The 19,948-nt window shown below is 39.2% G+C and overlaps 4 protein-coding genes across 6 annotated transcripts; 2 read left to right on the forward strand and 2 right to left on the reverse strand.

The window, feature by feature from the left end:
- Positions 1-186: 186 nt before the first annotated feature.
- On the reverse strand, positions 187-2,150 carry LOC130414356 (calcitonin gene-related peptide-like). 2 transcript variants are annotated; one of them, XM_056740210.1, is made up of 5 exons: positions 1,971-2,150; positions 1,711-1,802; positions 1,507-1,632; positions 390-561; positions 187-307 (listed from the first exon to the last, which is right to left on the reverse strand). In XM_056740210.1, the coding sequence occupies exons 2-5, from the start codon at positions 1,794-1,796 to the stop codon at positions 302-304; spliced, it is 390 nt and encodes a 129-aa protein (XP_056596188.1). In that variant the 5' UTR covers positions 1,797-1,802; positions 1,971-2,150; the 3' UTR covers positions 187-301. The 2 variants fall into 2 exon arrangements, with proteins under 2 accessions (XP_056596188.1, XP_056596187.1); XM_056740209.1 differs by lacking the exons at positions 187-307; positions 390-561 and adding an exon at positions 791-1,225.
- A 1,983-nt stretch (positions 2,151-4,133) lies between these two features.
- On the forward strand, positions 4,134-6,981 carry psma1 (proteasome 20S subunit alpha 1). Its single transcript, XM_056739900.1, has 10 exons — positions 4,134-4,249; positions 4,850-4,894; positions 4,986-5,087; positions 5,221-5,324; positions 5,656-5,744; positions 5,856-5,926; positions 5,997-6,126; positions 6,284-6,363; positions 6,433-6,537; positions 6,823-6,981. The coding sequence occupies exons 1-10, from the start codon at positions 4,247-4,249 to the stop codon at positions 6,880-6,882; spliced, it is 789 nt and encodes a 262-aa protein (XP_056595878.1). The 5' UTR covers positions 4,134-4,246; the 3' UTR covers positions 6,883-6,981.
- A 1,910-nt stretch (positions 6,982-8,891) lies between these two features.
- ric3b (RIC3 acetylcholine receptor chaperone b) lies at positions 8,892-16,887 on the reverse strand. 2 transcript variants are annotated; one of them, XM_056739484.1, is made up of 7 exons: positions 16,617-16,887; positions 15,321-15,591; positions 11,416-11,630; positions 11,264-11,345; positions 11,072-11,165; positions 10,316-10,458; positions 8,892-10,235 (listed from the first exon to the last, which is right to left on the reverse strand). In XM_056739484.1, exons 2-7 carry the CDS (start codon positions 15,436-15,438, stop codon positions 10,012-10,014), a joined length of 876 nt encoding a protein of 291 aa, XP_056595462.1. In that variant the 5' UTR covers positions 15,439-15,591; positions 16,617-16,887; the 3' UTR covers positions 8,892-10,011. The 2 variants fall into 2 exon arrangements, with proteins under 2 accessions (XP_056595462.1, XP_056595460.1); XM_056739482.1 differs by having other exon boundaries at positions 11,416-11,639; positions 16,617-16,883.
- Positions 16,888-16,929: 42 nt separating this feature from the next.
- Positions 16,930-19,416, forward strand: rpl27a (ribosomal protein L27a). The gene is made up of 5 exons (XM_056739485.1): positions 16,930-17,038; positions 17,338-17,401; positions 17,487-17,562; positions 18,417-18,591; positions 19,255-19,416. The coding sequence occupies exons 1-5, from the start codon at positions 17,036-17,038 to the stop codon at positions 19,381-19,383; spliced, it is 447 nt and encodes a 148-aa protein (XP_056595463.1). The 5' UTR covers positions 16,930-17,035; the 3' UTR covers positions 19,384-19,416.
- The last annotated feature ends 532 nt before the right edge of the window (positions 19,417-19,948 follow it).

Consider the following 19,948-nt stretch of genomic DNA (forward strand, 5'->3'; position numbering starts at 1 on the left):
CTTCAGAAGAGCCGATGACACATCTATCTGGCGACTTCATTTATTTTTACGCTACACAAACACGATCAGACATTTATTCTCTTCTCACATAGATTCTTCTTCGCAAAAATAAACACTGATGTCTTTAAATATCTCATTTATTTCATATAAAAATCTAGAATTTCTCTGTATACGCTCAGTCAATACATATGGATCACAACATAAGTGCAGAAGTGCATTTTTACAATTCTCCGTTTGTTTGTAAAAAATACAAGCGAGAGCTCATGAGAGGAGATGGTGAAAAGGTGACGTGGTGTCGTCCTCACGGCTGAAAGAAAAAGAAAAGAGTGGATGAGAACTAAACGCTCACATACAGTTATTACGGTTATTCACAGGTCACATGAGTCTACCTGGCGTGACTGAAGCTGAAGGTTTCTCCTGCGGCGGCCGAACGCTTTGGAGCCCACGTTGGTTGGGATAAAGTTGCGGTTGCCCACCCCACCGGAGCGGCTGAGGAAATCTGCCAGTCGATGCGTGACACATGTGGCTGTATTACACGCTCGCTTGTGTGCCGTCACACTGCTTCAGGACACAACACATCACATTACATCACAGGTCTGAAACAACCTGAAGTTACATCAATTTAAAACCGTTCAAAAGCCCACCTTCAGAGGGGATGTGAGGGGTCTTACCTGCAGAAATCTCGCTGACTTTCATCTTTATTTGTGGTGTCATTGCATTTTTAAATACATTACAACTGAAGTATAAATATCAAAGAATTCCTGATATAAAAATAAATTTATTGAACATAAAGGAAACAAGGATTTCCATCAGCAGACATTACATTTAGAATACATACATTCAGAGGTGTGTGTTTAGGTAAGGGAAGAAATGTCTGGGCGTTTCATGCCTGTCTCTGCTGAAGTAAAGGAAGAAAAGAAGAGAAAAGAAAAGAAAAGGAAGGAAGGAAGAGAAGAGCAATGCATCCAGGCGTTTGTGTGTGCCGTCGGTGGAGCAGGCAGAACGCACATGCACAAGATGACACGCAGAGATCGATTAAATGCCGTTAAAGGCTTCCTCGTAGCTGGGAAAGGGATTGCCCTCCAGCGGGCTGCGTTTCTTGCCGGGCGTACCGGCTCCCACGTCCGTCTGCGGGAAGGTTTGTAATTTGTGCAGCTCCTGCGAGAGTTTGCCCAGCACGCAGGTGCTGAGATTGGAGCAACGCTTGGACAGGAATCTGCCCTGTCTGTCAGGAGAAACACATGCACGTTATCACACCGAGCCAGCGCATGCATCATCCTGATTCTACACATGCTTGACTTTCAGATGCTCTAACAAACCAAGCTTCACATGCAGGGAAAAGATCCACATGCTCTGACAGGCAAAGGTGGGTTAGTGAAGAACCGAAATCAAGGAAGACCACCGCCCAGAGACCCTCCTCCTGACTCTACTAACTCTGACTTTAGGATCTGACTTTGGCAGAGTGAAACACGGGAGTTAACAATCCTACGTAACGTGATGTCATACCCGTTATCTTCATCCACCGGCTCCTCTGCCGTCATCTGCACCACACTTTTGACGATGGCGCTCAATAACCGCCGCGTTTCAAAGTCCATGAGTGCGATTCTGTCCGTCAGCGAGTCTGGAGCACCTCTGAAACACAAACACATGCGATGGAGAAGACCGGCGAGACCTCCTGATGCTTTCAGACATGACGTGATGAACATCTACCTCACTGGAGCGGCTTGCGAGCAGGACATCTGACACACAATCACAGCGTAAGCCACGAGGACCGGAGAGATCTTCAAGAGAAACATGGCAACCTGGGACAAAACTAGAATTATCAATGCAATGGATTCTTCACCGGTGGGATTTCTCTTCTTAGTGTAAAGAAGCCGAATGTTCCACTCCCACCTACAAACATCTGCACCGCACCGTAAGAGATCTAACACAACAAAGCCAGAAAAGTCAGTGTTTGAGTTGAGTCTTACCTCGCCACCACTGGATCCGTCCTCTTGTTCAATACAAATATCGATTCGGCGAACTTGACAACTTGATTCTACTGTGTGAAGCAACAATGTTCAAGCGCCTATATATTCACCACCAGAACTGATGAATGATATGTGTAGGAGTTGAATTATCTCCTATCATCCAATCAGCAGACAGACAGGCACCGGACAACCAATCAGCTCTGTCCCTCGACTCTGATAAAGAGTTACTCTGATGTCATTCCGTGGACACTAAGTGCTCTGTTGACGACATCTACCTGTCATCCGAACCCTCTGATACCCACATTTAGCTCATTTATTAAGATCTAATTAAATAAATCTCCCAAATAAACGTTCTGTGCCATAAATAGTTTTCAGACTTCCAAAAATATTGTGTGGTTGTCATGCGTTTAATACAAACTCCTGAATGTCTCAGCTGAGAGCTTGACAGTGCTGCCATCTGCTGGTCAGGGAGAAACATGACGGAGAAAATTGACAGAAGTTCATCATCATCATCATCAGGCTCTCGTCTTCTCTACAGAAAATGTCAACCATAAGACTCCTGGTCCATTACATTTCAAATAAATAAACACGACACATGAATGATAATACAACACAAATGTGTTTCTTACCTCAGTAAACGTGTTTAGAAGACAACTAATCACAAATGTAACACACCTTTTATGACACAGTTATTTCTGACTAGGATGCAATTTCACTGGATGTTTATGAAAGTCACACACTTCAAGCAGCGATGTAGTAAGTTATAAGTGCTTTTAATGTACTTTCATTGTCATGTTACGCCTGTCTCCCCAAACATCATGAGCACCGTCAGTTGTTGTAAATAATAAATGATCATTTAAGCACAACTGTTTATTAAAACATGAAAGGCTGCTAAAATGAACATCTAGTTAACAGCTGTGATTGTTCATTTCAAACTGTGGACAGATGAATAAAACTGACCCAGCTGTTACACAACAACATCTATATGACAGTAAAACATCTGAGTACTATAGTATAAATATAAAAACTGATAACCGGTGCTTTTATTCAATGCATTTAAGCTTTTATCATCTTGTTTGTAATTATTGTAGTTTTTCTTGTTTTCTTCTTGTGTTAATATTAATTTAGACACTTGGCAGTTTAGTATGTATTTGTTGTTTGAGATCATGCATGAAGTATATCCCTCGTGTCCTCCAGTCACCCAGAATCCTTGAGACAGTCAAACACCAGCGAGTCTGAATGATATCTGTTAAATCACTGACTGTCTCATGATATCAACAGAGCACACTTACTGTTCTCAAACTTCAATCTTTAAAATCAAGTCTTTATCATGACCTTTACAGGTCGCTCTAACTACTGCGCATGCGCAAACATCTGCAACATTCTGCACAACATCCATTCACACAGAACTTACTGAATATGTTTACTGGACTATTATTATTATTATTATTATTCACAAAAAAAGGGTATAGGGCTAATAATGCTAACGCCCTGACTCCAGCGGAACGCAGGAAAAAGACCAGATGAGTTTTTAATGGATGTCAATGGGTTTTATTTGTGGTTCTAGAAGCCTAACAGACCCTCAGCCCTCCATCTCTGCTTCAGCACAAGTGGGGGTCTCAGCAGGTCGGTGAGATATGGGCGTGCCGAAAGGTTTCTCATTGGTCAAAGGTGCTGTTTCTAGCCAACTGAGTTGACCAATCAGCATTAACCACACATATACTCGTTTCTTTTAAACAGGAAGAAGATTGTGATAAGGTGTAATGCAATGGTTTCAAACTTGTGAATTTGTGATCATAAGCCTTTTAAAACTAAAACATATATCATACAAGTCTGTGTTTTTGCTCTATTTCTTATTAATAAATGACAGAAGGTCTGAGTAAACAGCTCTTCTTCATCTACAAGCAGCTGTGTTTATGTTTTATGAGTATTTCAGTCTTTTCTGCATGTTTTTGTTCACATTTTACGGTATGTCATGTTGTTATTCTATCATAACACCAAGGAAGGCAAATGATCTTGAACTTATAAACACTAGTGCAGTTGTGTTATTATTTTAGAGACATTTGTACTTGTAATTTTGTGGACACAGGGATGATCACTTTAGAGTGGAAAGAGCCACACGAGTTTTATAAGTAACCACGTGCGGCGCTGTGGCCAAAAAAAGCGATCACGGATGTGCTCGCGCTCGATTGGTTTCGTCTGAGTCTGAAGTGAGGAAAACAAATCGAGCTGAATCATCGCGCGCTCAGTGGACACTGGATTAATAATCAGTAGCTATGGTAAGTTTAATAGTTTTTGACCAGTTTAACCGACCGGGAATTCTCACATTAATGTTTTGTGTCATGTTGATAAAGTTTAAAATGTGAGTGAGTTTTATTTTGACTCTGATAGCGAGTGAATGTGTGTTGATGATGAGCGTGAGTAAGCGGAATGCTCGCGCTCGCTCGATGATAGTGAAACTCACACATTTATAATTATTAATGACTGTTGTTTTACATAGAAGGACGTCAAAATATCTTCATCCGTCTCTGTAACTAACCAGCTGTGTTTTCTTCATTGTTTAATTCTGATTAATCTGCTTATTTTAATCAATAGTAAAACTCCGAGTTTCGATTTCATTTGTTTCCTCAACATGACTTTCTCATCCTCTACTAAACCTTACATGACCTCACGGGTTTATTCTGTTCATATTAAACTAACAGTTACATTGTAGGTTAACATGGAGCTGCTTTATTGTCATAATGATAAAAAAAATATTTCTTTCGAATGAGCTTCAGTTAGACTAATGCGTTTCTCTCCTTTGTAAGAATTACTGACAATTGAGAGTAAAGAGTTGTTGAAGTTGAACTGAATTTCTGTCTTATTCTTTTTCTTCGTAGTTTCGAAACCAGTACGACAATGATGTGACTGTGTGGAGTCCTCAGGTAAAGACTGACGTGTGTGTGTGTGTGTGTGTGTGTGTATGTGTGTATGTGTGTGTGTGTATTAACCTTTGTGTTTGTGTGATGTGTTCAGGGCCGTATTCATCAGATCGAGTATGCCATGGAGGCGGTGAAACAGGGTTCAGCCACTGTAGGACTCAAATCCCGCACTCATGCTGTACTCGTGGCCCTCAAGGTGCGCTAACACAACTGCACATTCACACTACACACACTGTGATATATTATACTGCACTCTTCATCATCATCATACCAGTGTGAGTTTTACTTGTGTGAGGATCAGATCACGAGTCATTTCTTTATGTTTGCAGAGGGCTCAGTCTGAACTGGCGGCTCATCAGAAGAAGATCCTCTATGTGGACAGTCATGTTGGCATTTCCATCGCAGGACTGACGGCAGACGCCAGACTCCTCTGGTAAACCAACAGATTCATATTGGTATCCAGTAAATTCACATCTGTTCTACGTCACACTACAGATCATCTCAGTTCACTCTCATCCGCACAGTCCAGCATGGCAGACAGACAGACAGACAGACAGTGTGTTGTCCCTCCTCAAATTCATTCATTCCTTGAGTCAAGGGTGCTATGTGTGTGTATAGAGAGAGCGTTTCAGCCATGATAAAATCTGACACAAAAGCTTGATTTCATACACGCAGAACTTTGTTCTTTCAACATTTTCACCTGAGCCAGTGACAGATGTGCAGTTGTTATCAGTAATGTGACGGTTTGTTCGCTGTCTCAACAGTAACTTCATGAGACAGGAGTGTCTGGATTCCAGGTTTGTGTTTGACAGGCCTCTCCCTGTGTCTCGACTGGTGACGCTCATCGGAAGCAGTATCCTTTCATCCATCACCACAGACATCACTTGTACATGAGCACGTGTTTGTGTTGTTCAGTCTGCCTGCATCCAGAGTAGCCATCATTTTTCCTGAATGACTGTTGTAGAAACTCAGATTCCCACTCAGCGTTATGGCAGACGGCCGTATGGAGTCGGGCTGCTGATCGCTGGTTTCGATGTAAGTACAGACACTCGTGCTTAAAATAAAGCCGGGCTGTATACGCTGACACGTTTCCAATGTCTTTCAGGACATGGGGCCGCACATCTACCAGACGTGCCCTTCAGCAAATCACTTTGACTGTAAAGCCATGTCCATCGGCGCTCGCTCGCAGTCAGCCCGCACGTACCTGGAGAGACACATGGATGCATTCCTGGACTGTAAGTTTGCATTAGGAGTTCAACGAGGTGGAAGGAGTGTTTTTTTCAATTGTTTCCAACGGAAATGATGTGTTTTTTACACCGCATGGTGGATCTGGAGCATTATGGTCTTGTTTAGATGTGCAAGAAAGTTTATGATGTGTGTTCTTGCTGTCAGGTAATCTGAATGATCTGGTTCAGCACGGCCTTCGTGCTCTGAGGGAAACTCTACCTGCTGAACAGGATCTGACCACAAAGGTTTGATATTTCATCCCCAGCTGTACTCGCTTTCATTAGCTCTGCCACTCACACGCTGTCTTTCTCTAGAATGTGTCCATCGGGTTCGTGGGAAAGGACATGGAGTTCACCATTCATGATGACGCTGATGTGGCCCGTTTCCTTGAGGGTCTGGAAGAGAGACCGCAGAGACGGGTGAGATGTTCTTGACAGGAGCGATAGCAACGATCACAGTTAATGTCAGCCGCAGCATAATCAAATCAAAATGTATTAATAAAACACAATAAAAACAACAGTAGTTGACCGCTGTGCTGTACAACATTTACTAAAAAGACAAGAATAAAATGATAAACGGTTTTGACCGCAATGCATTAAAAGAGAGATAATCAAAAGCAAACACTGATAAGAGACAGATGGTAATACTCTAAGGAGAGTCATTAAATGTCTCATAAGCCTTGATATTTTGTTTGTTGATCACAGGTTGCACAGCCAGCAGATGAAGCCGCTCCTGCTGTACCTGATGAACCCATGGAGCACTGAGACATCCAAGTATCTCAAAATAAAACATGTTAGCCTGCATCACTCTTTGTATATTACTCTTTGAGTTATAAACGAAAATAAAACTCTTTCTGAGTGTCATTGGGTGTTTAGGAATGATTATATTGGGCAAATAAGAGGAATCTTCATATGAGTGCTTTAGATTTGAAATGTTTATTTTTTATGTGAATTGTTATCAATAACCTATAACACCGTCTCAAACTGTGAATGCAGTTTTTGTCGTCTTGTTGTGGTCCTGTCACAATAAAGGTCAGAGGCAGTACTCTAGTGCTGTGTGAAGATTAACACATAATCCAGAAGAGCAACAAACAGTAAAGAATGAATGACTGGACAAGACCTGACAACACACAGATATTGTGAGTCTCCGTATAAGTGAACTGAGCAGCTGCTTAGGGCCTCGCTGCCACTGGGGGGCCCCCAAGAGCAAATGAAATCACATTTTTTGTGATATATTTCGCACCCGCAATTATTTCTTTGCTGTGTGTCAAAATTTGTGAAATTGATGATATTGCAATATCAAAATAAGTGAGGTGGCCAATCAAATGAAAGGAGGTTGGAGTTATTGGTTACAGAGCCAAGCAGTGACCAATCAAATCAAAGAAGATGGAGCTAATGTTAATTATCACTCAATTCAGCGTTTTATATGGGATAAGACTAATTGTGTGCATTTTATGAATTATTTAATGGTTATCAAGTAAACGCACTCAATGAATAAAGATAGCATCATCCTCAAGGGCTGTGTGGATTGAAATGGGTGCCTTTAGGTTGTGGTTAATACACGGATCATTAAAATAAAATCTTTACAAATAGTAAAATGCATTGAACAATACATTTCACAACCTTTGTGTGGTCTGTGCTTAAATTTAAAGGGACAGTTCAGCCTAAAATTGGAAATAACAAAATTATCAAATCCACACGGATGAAGATGCCCCTGTCAGCCAGAAAACAATCTTTCCGATCCATCGCTATCAATACCCAGGATCTAGTGCTCTTTTGTTAGGGTATTACCACCGTTCATGAGCCCAAGGTTCTGGATGGGGTGAAAGTGTGGAGGAAAGTGTGAAAGTATGACGTGCACAGCCAGTGATGGTCTTGTATGCAAGCTTCAGTGACTCAAACCTGATCTGTCCTTCAATCAATAGCCACTGGAGGGAGATGAAGAGGAGCATCATTTGGGCTCTTTTGTGCTCCTGGATGATGAGGCGTCCTGATGCGATCTGAACCAGCTGGAGATTGTTGACTGTTTGAAGATCAGCATGAAAAGCATTGCAGAAGCCTTTAATCCATGGAGATTAAAACTAAATGCATGTGGGCATAAGAATGTTTGTGTTGATTTTATTTAAGAACAATAAAGAAATGTTTTATCTCAAGTGATATCTCATGAAGCTCAGTGTAGTGTAGTGGTTTGGAGATCAGCATCAGACTGCACCTCCATCACAGGTCTCCTCTGTTTTCTGATGATGTGTGTAGTGTCGTCATGACACAGTACAGACCCTGTCAGGTTCATCCTTTACACTTATAACTGAAATCCTCATTCCTATCAGTTGCCTGAAGGTCATCTCATGATCCTGTCCTGACTTAAGCTGCAGTGTAACAGGTTTGGGTCAGAGAATGGTGTCTTCATTATAAATGTGACTGAAGATTGTTGACTGATGCAGATTCAGGGATTGCGTATGCCTAAGTATAAATGTAAAGGTTACTGCAATGTAAGTCGCTTTGGATAAAAGCTTCTGCCAAATGCATTAATATAAATGTAAAGACTGTAGGAGCACATTAGATCACACACCATCTAGGAGATTTAATCAGTCAGCTTCCCTATTGATTCAATTACTTTTTGTTTAATACTATTACTAATATTAAAATGAATATTAACTGCTATTCCAAAAAATAATCTGAGTTCTCAGAGGCCTATGATGCAGTCTATGACATCAATCAATACAGATAATGCTCATTGACATGATCACGACTGCAGAATCTTTGGTTCCCTTATCTCATATTTATTGGTAGAAAAAACAGTGTTTACAAGCTGGAGTCTTAAGAGACTGAATTGAAATACCACAATTTTGCTAATGTCAGGACAGACTACTTTTGTATAAATTCCCCGCATTATATATATATATACACATACACTGTCTGTGCTTTTATTTATATAGTAAATATGAATGCCCAAGAAATTAATATGGCAAGTATCTCCTTCACAAGAAAAAAAATGATATTTTATTTATTCTGGTCCTCACCCAACACTCATCACAGAAAATAAAAAATGTTGAAAATATATTACATTACCATAAATATTTTTCTTTAAGCAAAAGATTGTGTTAATTACATGTCAAATTTGCAAAGCTTGTTCACTTAATTCTGTACCGTGAGCAACAAATTTGCCAACTTGCACCTTCCACCCAGTATTCAAACAGACCATTCTTGTTAATCCACCACAGTTTAGATTTAAAATAAATACTTTCTCTCCCAGAAAACTGTTGAATCTACATTTTGTTAAAAATGACTGGGTTTCACAGATTCAGCTGCACATTACGGGCTTCTCTCTTTCTCACAGGAACATTTACATGTGTTGTAGGATATGTTTTAAGGACATCAGATCGTTCATGCATAAGAAGAAGAGCTGTGGGGCTCGTGTGCTGTGAGTGAGTGAGTGACATGTCTTATGGCCTTTTTCAAGCAAACATAATAATGAGGTTTATTTATCTCTGTTCAGGACGCATGCTCATGTAATCCAAACAATCAGGTCTTAGAGATCTGTGTATAAAGCCATCAGTCAAGCAGCGGGGAGTTCTGGGTAGTCTGTGTCCAGAGCTCAGATCCCTCACACAGATTTTTCTATCACATCTGATGACATGTTCATGTGAACACAGGCTAATTCTGTTTATTAATACAGACATGTCAACTGCAAACTTCTCTGGAGATTCGGAGGCCCTGAGCTCACGTTTCAAACAGATCCTCAGGCGTATATAACAGAGTTGACACAGCTGGTATGATGTATGGGTTATATTCTGTTCCTGTGTTTGTTTGGTCATTAAACGTGATCATCAGCTGTTAACATGACAATGAGCTGTGAAAGGTGCGTGCTACACTAAAGCTTCAGATTTCAGTCACTTATTGGAGGAGTTTTGTGTTCCTCTGTCTGACGGTGATGTTGTGAGCGGACATGTCATCTATGGGTTCGTGTCTGTTGGAATCTGTCTTCAGTTCTTGGGCTCTGTTGTCATGTGACGTCTCAGAGCTCTCCTCCGGTGGTGTCTGCGTGTCTGAGCTCACGTCAGGTGAATGAAGGAAACAGAAATGCTGATTCACCTCATTTTCACCGTCTCCTGCAAAATCTGTCACAACCACATGCTTATTACACAACTATTGATCAGTACGCAGCGTGTATGTATGAATGTAAGGCGATACAGCGTACCGTCCCAGTCGTGGCCGCATGACTGCTGTTGACTGTTGGCTGGTAGTTGGTCCACGAGTTGACCCTCCTGCATGACCCGTGTGATCTCCTTCAGCTGGTACAGTAACCTCTGCTCATCATGTCCTGCTACAGTACCTTCAACACTGCATCACAGGAGATATATCACACATGATGCAATCATAGAATGACTTTTTAATTTCTCTAAAGCTGCAATCCAGAACTTGTGTTGGTCTATTGCATCTCTTCATGTATCCTGCAATCTGATGTTTAAAACAGAGATATTTTATTAACATGTGGGTTGCGCATGAGCAGATTGATCTGATGATTTAAGGAGTATATCTGTGATGATCATATATGAGTTCTATGTGATTAAACTTTTACAGGTACAGGGCACTTTTATATACGGCACCTGAACACTAACTGATTTTTGATTTTCATTTGTATCTAAAAAAAAGTTACAAATCACAACTTTAATGAAAAATGAATAAAGTTTAATAAGAAACACATTGGAATAAATGACACCCTGACTCTCTCAAAATCTGATTTAAGGCGTCCCAACATCTGTAAGATGTTCTGTTTTGAGGGGATGTTTTTCTGCAGATGTTCTGAGAAATTGTTTGGATGCCCTGAAATCTAGTTTGGGGTGTCTCAAGATCTCGTCTGGGGTGGTTGATCTTAGATCTGGTTTAAGGTTTAGATCCACTGACAAATGATAAATCAACTGTGTAAACCCAAGAAAAACAGAGATATCCAGACCTGTGTGAGCAGACACTCGCTGCTGAAATGATGCCCTCAATTACATCCCTTGTCTCGTTCAACCGGTCCTGGAGCTGATTCAACTCAAAATCAGCTGAGAGAGAGAGAGAGAGAGAGAGAGACATTACAAAATGCAGATTTCTGACTTGCAGACAAAAAAATGAATAATGAAATGGCCAGGAGCATACGCACTTATTTTCCTCTTCATGTTTTGTGATCTGGCAGCAGAAACTCTGTTTTCTGAAGGTTTAGTTGTTTTCCCTTTGGACGTGATCTTTAACAAACACTTCTGGTAAACACACAAGTGAATGACACCCATATGAAAGAGATGCGTGATGTCTCACCTTAAACAGAAGGTAAAGGATGTACAGTAATATAGCAAAGCCATATATAGGGATGATCTGTCCGGCAAGATTGGACTTTCCTCCGGTGCTCGCCCCTGTCCCGGCACCTTTAGCTCGAGCGATGGCTTCAGGATTATGAGCTCTGGAGAACTGTCGGCCTGATCGATGCGGTTCATCTGACACCGGCGCTTTGTGCAGCACAGGAGGAAAATGTCCTGCAGGTCCTCATGACACACAAACAATATTTACAATAAGCCAGAATGTGTGTTAAGATGAATTCATAGTTAGCTGTGTTTGTTCAAGGTCATTCTGTGTCACCGTATGTCCAGAATAATGATGAGGATTAGCAGCCATCCCTGTCAAAGGTTCAGAAATCAGTACTTATTGAAAAAATCATAAATAAATCTTTTCACCTTTTTTGATGATGCCCTTTACATGATTGTGTAAAAAAAGAGAAACTCATTGGAAGCTTGTAAAATTATCCATATAAAACCACACATGACACCCACTGAGAGTCACTCAATCTTCCAGAACAAAACCAAAAGCCTCCATCACTAAAGGCTGCGTGTTTGTGGTCCACTGATGTGGTGTTTTATGGCTGATGCTTTAATGAAGGATATGATTCTGATACAAAACAAATGTACGGTATACAGATCAGTGACACTAAATCAACATCTATTGTGCTTTTCCTGTTCAGTTAGCAGCATGTAGCTTAAAGGGACAGTTCACCCAAAAATCTGTCATCGTTTACTCCCCCTCATATCTCATTCATACCTGTATAAATGTTAAAGATATTTGAGAGAATGTTAGTCATATCCAGTTCTGGTACATCATTGACTACCAGGGCTCTGAAGTTTCATAAAAAGTTTGGAGTGAAATAACATCCGACTTATTCTCTAGATTTTCAGTCTTACGTTTTGATTATGATTGACCAGCACAAATAGAAATGACAACAATTGGTCAATCTGATTAAAGCTATTATATATTTCAAAAATACTAATGTTTTAAACAGAATAAAACAGACAAGCCACCTGAACAGCAGTGCTTTATTTAGGGATTGCTGTAGACAGTGAAATGTTATTAACATTAAGAAAATCCATCTTTAAAGTGCAGCAGCACCACAAGGTTTAATGCAAATGTGCCAGAAGTGTATTTACAGTAATATTACCTAATGTTGTAAGATTAAATGTCATTTTGAAAGCATTAAGGGTAAACATTAAATGTCTCTGTTAACATCATGTTGTAACTATCGGACAATTATCGTTCATCTCCACGTTTAATTTGCATACTCCATGTCCATGAAGTGTGTAAAGCGTGACACACAACACATTGTCCATTTCATCTGTGGCGTGCAAGCGTGTAAACTGATTTAATGTTTTAAGGTTTCAGTAGTTTCACTTCTAATGTACGCACACACACACTTACAGCTGTGGATCTTTCTTTTTAAATGCGTGACTGTATTATGATCAATCAGAACAGCTATGAAGTTGTGACGTGTGCTCACTCTTAGTATTATTATGGATCTCTGATTAGACGTGATCACATTGCTTTTAACTATGATCCGTTTCACCAAAACTAAATAAAATCTGTTTTATGTCTGTGATACAATGTGAAAGAAACTCACGCCAATAACATGAAGCTGACTGGCTGTGATCTACGTTTCATGTTGGTGTCATTTGTTGTGGTATTGCAGCTAACACTCATTGAAATGCACATGTTTGTAAAGAAAAGAACTATAACACCACAGAATCAAACACAAGCACTTCAATGAGCGTTAGAGGAAAACGAAACCTACAATACTTCTGTGAATTAAAGGCCTATCTAACTGAGTTTTGTAGACTTTTTAAGAAACCCAGTTCTCAATTCTGATTCTTATTGATTGACAGTGCAGACATCAAAAAAAAAAATCAATCTAAGCACGAGCTTTCTATCAAATGAGAAAAAGGACACAGTTTTAAAGAAAGAATTTCCGTGAATTAAAATGCATAAATCAGAAGCAATAATACTCAACATACAGAGAAGAGATATATTTATTATATGTAGATTTTCTTGTGCCCGTTTGAGGAATATGTCAATGACAAGTGGCACTTATCGCACTTATGAAGAGTCATTCAAAGCTTTCCAAATCTCAAAGAGAAATATTAAACATCAAGACATCTGAGCTATCAGTTTGGTAAAAAGCTTTTGATGATTCAGAACATAAGCACATATGTCTTAAAAGAAGGATTTTCTTCACACGAGGAATATCAACGTCAAAAAAAAATCTTTGTCTGTTATTTATGATTCATTATCTTACCCATCGAATGACTTTTTATTTGTGATATACTGTATGTGTAGAACCAGCGATGGGCACTTTTGAAACAAGCTTCTAAACTTTTAACAATCTTTTGTTTTTAAATCAGTCCTTCAGAGCCCATCAAACTGGCCAAGTCACGTGATTTTAGGCATCATTACGTCATTACTGCTTGGAAACTCCCATGTTTCTCCTCTAGGGGGTGCTTATTTGTATGAGAACAAGTGTCACTGTGGTTTCCACTATTGGTGGTCAACTTTGCTACAAAGATTTATAAAATCACAAATGAGTCAATTGTGTTTGTAGAAATCTATGGTCAGTTATCACATCAAGATGCCAAATAAATGAACTGACATGAAATCTAGACAAATTGTACAACATAAAAAGACTAAGTAGACTATTTTTTTATAATTTGCTATTAGATACAGAATACACAAAATCTTAGATAAGTGTCATGATAAATAAAGATTTTGAGATCTATGATGATATCCTAACAGCACCTCATTGAGTCACATGCACTCCCAACACCCTCAGTGATTTATTGGATGGGCATTGCACATCATGTTCACGGACACTTCATTTTCACACTTCTTTATCTGGACAAAAGTGATTAAAGAATACATTTTGATGCGATTAAAGAAATGTTAAATCATCAAGTCCTAAGCACTGCACACTATCAATGTTGACAAAATACACACGGGACTGTAAACATTCAGTTTTTTCTATTTTTTGCAAGATCAAAGGACATTTATGACACTTAGTGGACATCACAGAATTATGGCCGTGTTCAGTGGTGATGAAACTTTAGGGGGGAGATATGTTTGTTTGCAAGAAGAGAATCATTTACTGTAAGTCCTAAAACATGACAACAGCTCATCTTCTTCAAAACTAATTCATAATGACACTTCTGTCTTGTTTTACTCTCATCACAGGTTCAGTTTTGGCAAACATGACTTTTCTTTCACACATAAGCGTGTGTGGTTTGTCACAAAATGTGAAACATCTTGTTGCGTGCTTACAATTAATATCTGGAAATAAAGATAAAACTTACTTGTAACACTGACACATTTTAAAAATCATTTCAACTTTGTCCTTTCCCAGATTTATAACACTACCTTTACTTTACCTGCTTATTTGTCTACACATCAGACTGGGTTTAATTTAGACCAGGACCAGGCTTTAGTTTAATCAGAAAAGGTAAGTAGTTTTAACAAACATGCCTTGTGTGCATTTTGAGACAGCACGAAGATCCTGATGGAGATAGATGTCAGTGAAGCTGTTTTCAGTCTGGACACCTCTTACTCTTATTCACTTATAGGACTAAGTGTATAATTAAAAGGGAAATGTGATAATTGTATGAATGCCCGAATTATAATGAAATAAAACCAGAAACACAAAATGCAGGCACTAATATTTAATGAAAGTATAGATGCATCACTCATTTTCAAACCTTATAATGTCCAGATGTTAGCAAACGTTATGTGTAAACGTCATTGAGTTTGGTCTCGATTCAAAGCTTCGATTGTCCCGTCACTGTAGAGCATCATTTCATCACAAGAATCACATGTGTTGTGTTGTGTTGTGTTGTGTTGTGATGTGTGTGGGTCTGTACCTTCAGTCTTCGGCGCGTCTCTCTTTCCTCGCGATAAAAGCATCTTCGGCAGCAGAAGCGCGACGCACAGCACCACACATGACACTATAGTCAGCTTCTGAAACGTCGACACGCTCATCTTACGCGACTGTAAAGCCTGTGTGCGTGATGAGGATGATGAGTGACAGCTCTCAATCTGACTCCAGCTGCACCTGCATCTCGCATCTATAACCGCAGCATCGTCACTTCCGGTGAGCTCCACAAGTAGAACGTCCAATCAGCAGAGAGTTGTCTGAAAGGGGTGGGGCATATAAATGGTTAATTATTCGGGAGAATGCTCCCTATATTTCATTTTCGTAAAATTTCCCATAAAGGGAACATATGGACCATTATCCCGTACATGTTATTTGTTGTTGTTGAGAACGCTTGGGGTTTACAATAAGATTATAATGAAAGATTATAATGAGATTATAATGAAACTTGTTTTCATAAAAAGGTTTTTATATACTGGATGCTCAGATATAAACATAAGTTTTCCGCACAAAATCAGGTATGATAATAATATTATATTATGAAACAGTTGTTGTTGGAGTGAGTTTTCTAGATAATATTTTTCCAGTGAATATTTTTGCCCAAATGGAAGAAATATTCAAATGTAATGTATAATCTGAATGGTTAGACGATCGGAGTTTACCCTTAAAAAATACTCTCACCTTTAAATTTAAACAGGTCATTTATAAAGGAATTCAACTGATTTATCCAGTGGACTAAAACATTGATCTCTAAGTGTATAAAATACCTGTGGATTACATGTGTCTATTGTAGAGGCAGAATCCTGAAAACGTTTATTGTGTGACTGTGAAGAGGATCAGAGGACCAAAACGTTGTGCTTATTAATAAACATTTGTGCAAACATTGCTAGTGTGCGGGATCTCATCTTTTATTATGAATGTATATTTACCCTTTTTGTTTTTGTAGTGATGTTAAGTTTCTGATATTCAAAGATTAGGCTATCGAGTAAAAATATATTCTTATTGTATAAAAGTACGAGTTAAGAGGAAAACATTCTGGTTAACCTATTGCTTATATCTGGAAAATGTTATTTATATAACTATTGAATATGAACATGAACTAGTGCATGAAGAAGATCCACATGATTAAGTAGCCTAACATGATTTATGGTTCATTCAAGTCTCAAGTGTACTTTATTTATAAAGCCCTTTCCACCACAGTAACATTAGACCAAAGGGCTGTCCACAGTAAATACACAGACAATTATAAAACACAAACAAACAATAAAAGAATCAACACACGTACCAAAAGTCAGTCAGTAAAAGCCATAGAGAATAAATACGTTTTTTAACGAGTTTTAATAACACGAATAGAGGGACAGATCTAATGTCAGCCGGAAGCATATATTCCACAACCTTGGGCCAGCTAAAGAAAATCCACGATTTCATGTTATTTTATTGTTTGTGTTACTTAATAACGCCATTAAAGCGTTTATTGCAACGCACAATAATAACCTTTATATTTGTAATATATACTTTTAATCTTAAATCGCAGAAAATATGTTTGCGCGCGCCGTGTAGTTTAATCATCCTATCTCCGGGCGGTGCTCTTCGCTGAACGCACGTCATCTCGCCTATCTTTCGTCACTTCCTTTTAGAGGGCGCTCGAAGCGCATTTTCTCGCGAGATTTCAGCCGTCACTTCCTCTTTGCATTCTCCGCCGTGATGGTAGGTGTTCATGCTGAGTTCTCTGCCTACCGTTATAACATTAATCCTGTTCAATCCACCAATCAACCGCACCAGAATCACTTTATAACACCTTGATTTAACTCACGCAGTACTGTTGTGCGGTTATTAATGTGTATTGTGCAGGTGGTTTCAGATTGGTAGATATATTTGATGGAAAGTTGAGATGTGTCGGCGTAGCTTGATGTCAGATGCGCGTGTAGTGTGCGCTTTAATAAAATGTGAAGACATGCTTACATAAGAACCTCAGATTGATAAATAACTACCAAATCTGTACACAGCCGACCAAGAAATCCAAGACCAGGAAGCTGCGCGGTCACGTCAGCCACGGACACGGCCGTATCGGTAAGGGAACGCGCATGGATCAGTGCGATGCTCGCTGTTGTGTTTATTGACTTCAATGTTTGTTCTTGTTCTCTGCATTGTTCAGGTAAACACAGGAAGCATCCTGGAGGTCGCGGTAATGCCGGTGGAATGCATCATCACAGGATTAACTTCGACAAATAGTGAGTAAACACTAAATTACATTGAGTGTTTGTGATGAAGTGCGCGAGACGTTGCACGCGTGAGCGCTTGTGTTCTTCACGTCATCTCACTTTTATTTCTATAAGTGTGTAGAGCAGCTGTATAGAAACACTCACATTAGAGTTCAAGACCGTCATAATGAACATTAAACTGATCATGAATGAGTGTGTGACTCTATGGAGATTATTCTTTTATAATATCACAGGATATTGATTCGCATACATTACAAAATATAAATTTAACAGCTTCTCTGTGACCAGAGATCCAGTTTTGGGGTCCAAGCCTCCCCTCATTTAACAGGTGTTTGTGAACACGATTGATTCATGTCACACATAATATAAGTTAACCGTGTACATGACACCATCATAAACTTGCTTTCTGACCATGTGACATTTCTGGTTGCTGATTTTAAGGAATTTTCAGTATTTGTGTTTTTATTGCTTTTGACATCTGAGAGCATTTATTATTGTAATCATATTATATTGTGTTTAGGGATTGTTCACCCAAAAGTGAAACTTGATGAATGAATTGAGGTGAACAGAGGTCTCTGTTTTCCTAAAGTTTTCAGAATGTCATCATTTCTGTTTAACAGAACAAAAATATAATATAGTTTTAACAATCTCCTACGCTAACTATCGTCCAAATATCTATCTTTGTGTTCATCAGTAAAAATATATACAAGTTTGAGGACGAGTAGTCCATGACAGAATAACATTTTTGGGTGAACTATCCTTTAAGTTTAGTCTGGACACACACACACACTGAGCGAGTGATTCTTTAATGTTCATGATGTGGGATGTTTTGAGATTTATTTCTTGTGTGTGACTTCTTTCAGTCATCCCGGTTATTTTGGTAAAGTGGGCATGAGACACTATCATCTGAAGAGAAACACCACGTTCTGTCCCACCATTAATCTGGATAAACTGTGGACGCTGGTGACTGAGCAGACGCGAGAGAATTACAGTAAGAAACCTGATGGACCAGCACCGGTCATCGACGTCGTCCGGGCCGTGAGTATCCCCTCATCTCATGACATGTTAAACATTCTTTAATGCTTATATAGAGGCAGAAGTGTTTCTCCTGATGTTCTCGTCTGAGTGAAATCTTGATGTTTCTCTGGACGTTCATGATGATGTTTGACTGTAGATGAAGGAATAAACCGGTCTGATGTGATTCAATCTCTCTGTCAGAGACTTGTTTATGTAAATAAAGCAGTGCACCGGTATCTACTTCATACTAGCTGTTAGACACCATACATTTTCCGCTTTATTTATTCCCTGAGTCTATCATGTTGTTTATTAAACTTCATCTGTAAATGTGAACACAGACTGTGCACTGAATGAAACAGAGTAATACTGTCAAAATCAGCGTTCTGTAACACACGTCTGATAATGTTGCTGTCATAGATCAGGATTTTAGCAGTTGGAAGTGACTGCTGGTTAACATTAATGAAGGAATGTTTCCTTATTGTTGGTGACTGCACAAACACCCGATCAGAAAAGATCATATACTGTTTCCTATTTCTAGACTGAGAGATGATATAAAATAGAAATGTTGTAATAAGTAATGCAGTGTGTCAGCTGATGTTTGATTCTCTCTGCATGAAGCGGTTTATTCATATGAAATCTTTCATGTAACACTGCTGACATGAGGTGAATGTGTTTTTTCTTCAGGGCTACTTTAAGGTTCTAGGTAAAGGCAAACTGCCCAAGCAGCCGGTCATCGTGAAGGCCAAGTTCTTCAGCAGACGGGCCGAGGAGAAGATCAAGGGTGTTGGAGGAGCTTGTGTGCTTACTGCATAAAATACTTTTGCTAAATAAAACAACAAAAGTTCACCTTCGGTCTGTTTTTCTTTTTTCTACACGTAACACTTGATTTGTGTACTCATCTTAGGGTCAGGGGCATTTGACTTTGAGATTTGACCTGATAGGTTTACTGTACTTTAGATGAACTTCAGACCTTACTATATTTATGTAATGTTAACGTTTACGAACATGAATTTACAATCAACATCTTTTATTCATATTTGTTTGTTCCATTATTGCACTTGCTAATACGTCTTGAACATCAAAGGAACACATGTTAACGTTAGCTAATAAACGGTGAACTGAAACTCTGAATGTTGAAGAATAAAATGATCCATTGCTAATGTTAGTAACTGCTGGGCTGGTGTCTGAGGCTATTCCTAGACTTAAATGAATGTTTTTCAGATGTAATTTTTGGAATGGCATGTTTGTAGAAAGTAATCCTGGTTTAATCCCTGTCTGGGAGATTGTGCCACAATCATTTTGTGATGTTTTACTGATCATAATCCTGTGTTCTCAGCTAAACATCTCCTTTAGTCCGTACTTGTGTTATTGTACAACA

Source organism: Triplophysa dalaica, chromosome 24 (assembly GCF_015846415.1).
Source record: "Triplophysa dalaica isolate WHDGS20190420 chromosome 24, ASM1584641v1, whole genome shotgun sequence".
Lineage (NCBI taxonomy): Eukaryota > Metazoa > Chordata > Actinopteri > Cypriniformes > Nemacheilidae > Triplophysa > Triplophysa dalaica.

Excerpts from the sequence above, each read along its gene's own strand:
- rpl27a (XM_056739485.1), top strand. Across the intron at positions 17,563-18,416 it reads AGGATTAACTTCGACAAATA|TCATCCCGGTTATTTTGGTA; the intron begins GTGAGTAAACAC and ends GACTTCTTTCAG. Across the intron at positions 18,592-19,254 it reads TCATCGACGTCGTCCGGGCC|GGCTACTTTAAGGTTCTAGG; the intron begins GTGAGTATCCCC and ends TTTTTTCTTCAG.
- ric3b (XM_056739482.1), bottom strand. The coding sequence starts at position 15,438 with ATGAGCGTGTCGACGTTTCAGAAGCTGACTATAGTGTCATGTGTGGTG. Across the intron at positions 11,640-15,320 it reads AGACGCGCCGAAGACTGAAG|GACCTGCAGGACATTTTCCT; the intron begins GTACAGACCCAC and ends GTGTGTCATGAG. Across the intron at positions 10,459-11,071 it reads GCGAGTGTCTGCTCACACAG|TGTTGAAGGTACTGTAGCAG; the intron begins GTCTGGATATCT and ends CCTGTGATGCAG.
- LOC130414356 (XM_056740209.1), bottom strand. The coding sequence starts at position 1,796 with ATGTTTCTCTTGAAGATCTCTCCGGTCCTCGTGGCTTACGCTGTGATT. Across the intron at positions 1,633-1,710 it reads TCGCAAGCCGCTCCAGTGAG|AGGTGCTCCAGACTCGCTGA; the intron begins GTAGATGTTCAT and ends TTTGTGTTTCAG. Across the intron at positions 1,226-1,506 it reads CCGGTGGATGAAGATAACGG|ACAGGGCAGATTCCTGTCCA; the intron begins GTATGACATCAC and ends TTCTCCTGACAG.
- psma1 (XM_056739900.1), top strand. Across the intron at positions 5,088-5,220 it reads CTGTACTCGTGGCCCTCAAG|AGGGCTCAGTCTGAACTGGC; the intron begins GTGCGCTAACAC and ends TTATGTTTGCAG. Across the intron at positions 6,364-6,432 it reads AACAGGATCTGACCACAAAG|AATGTGTCCATCGGGTTCGT; the intron begins GTTTGATATTTC and ends GTCTTTCTCTAG.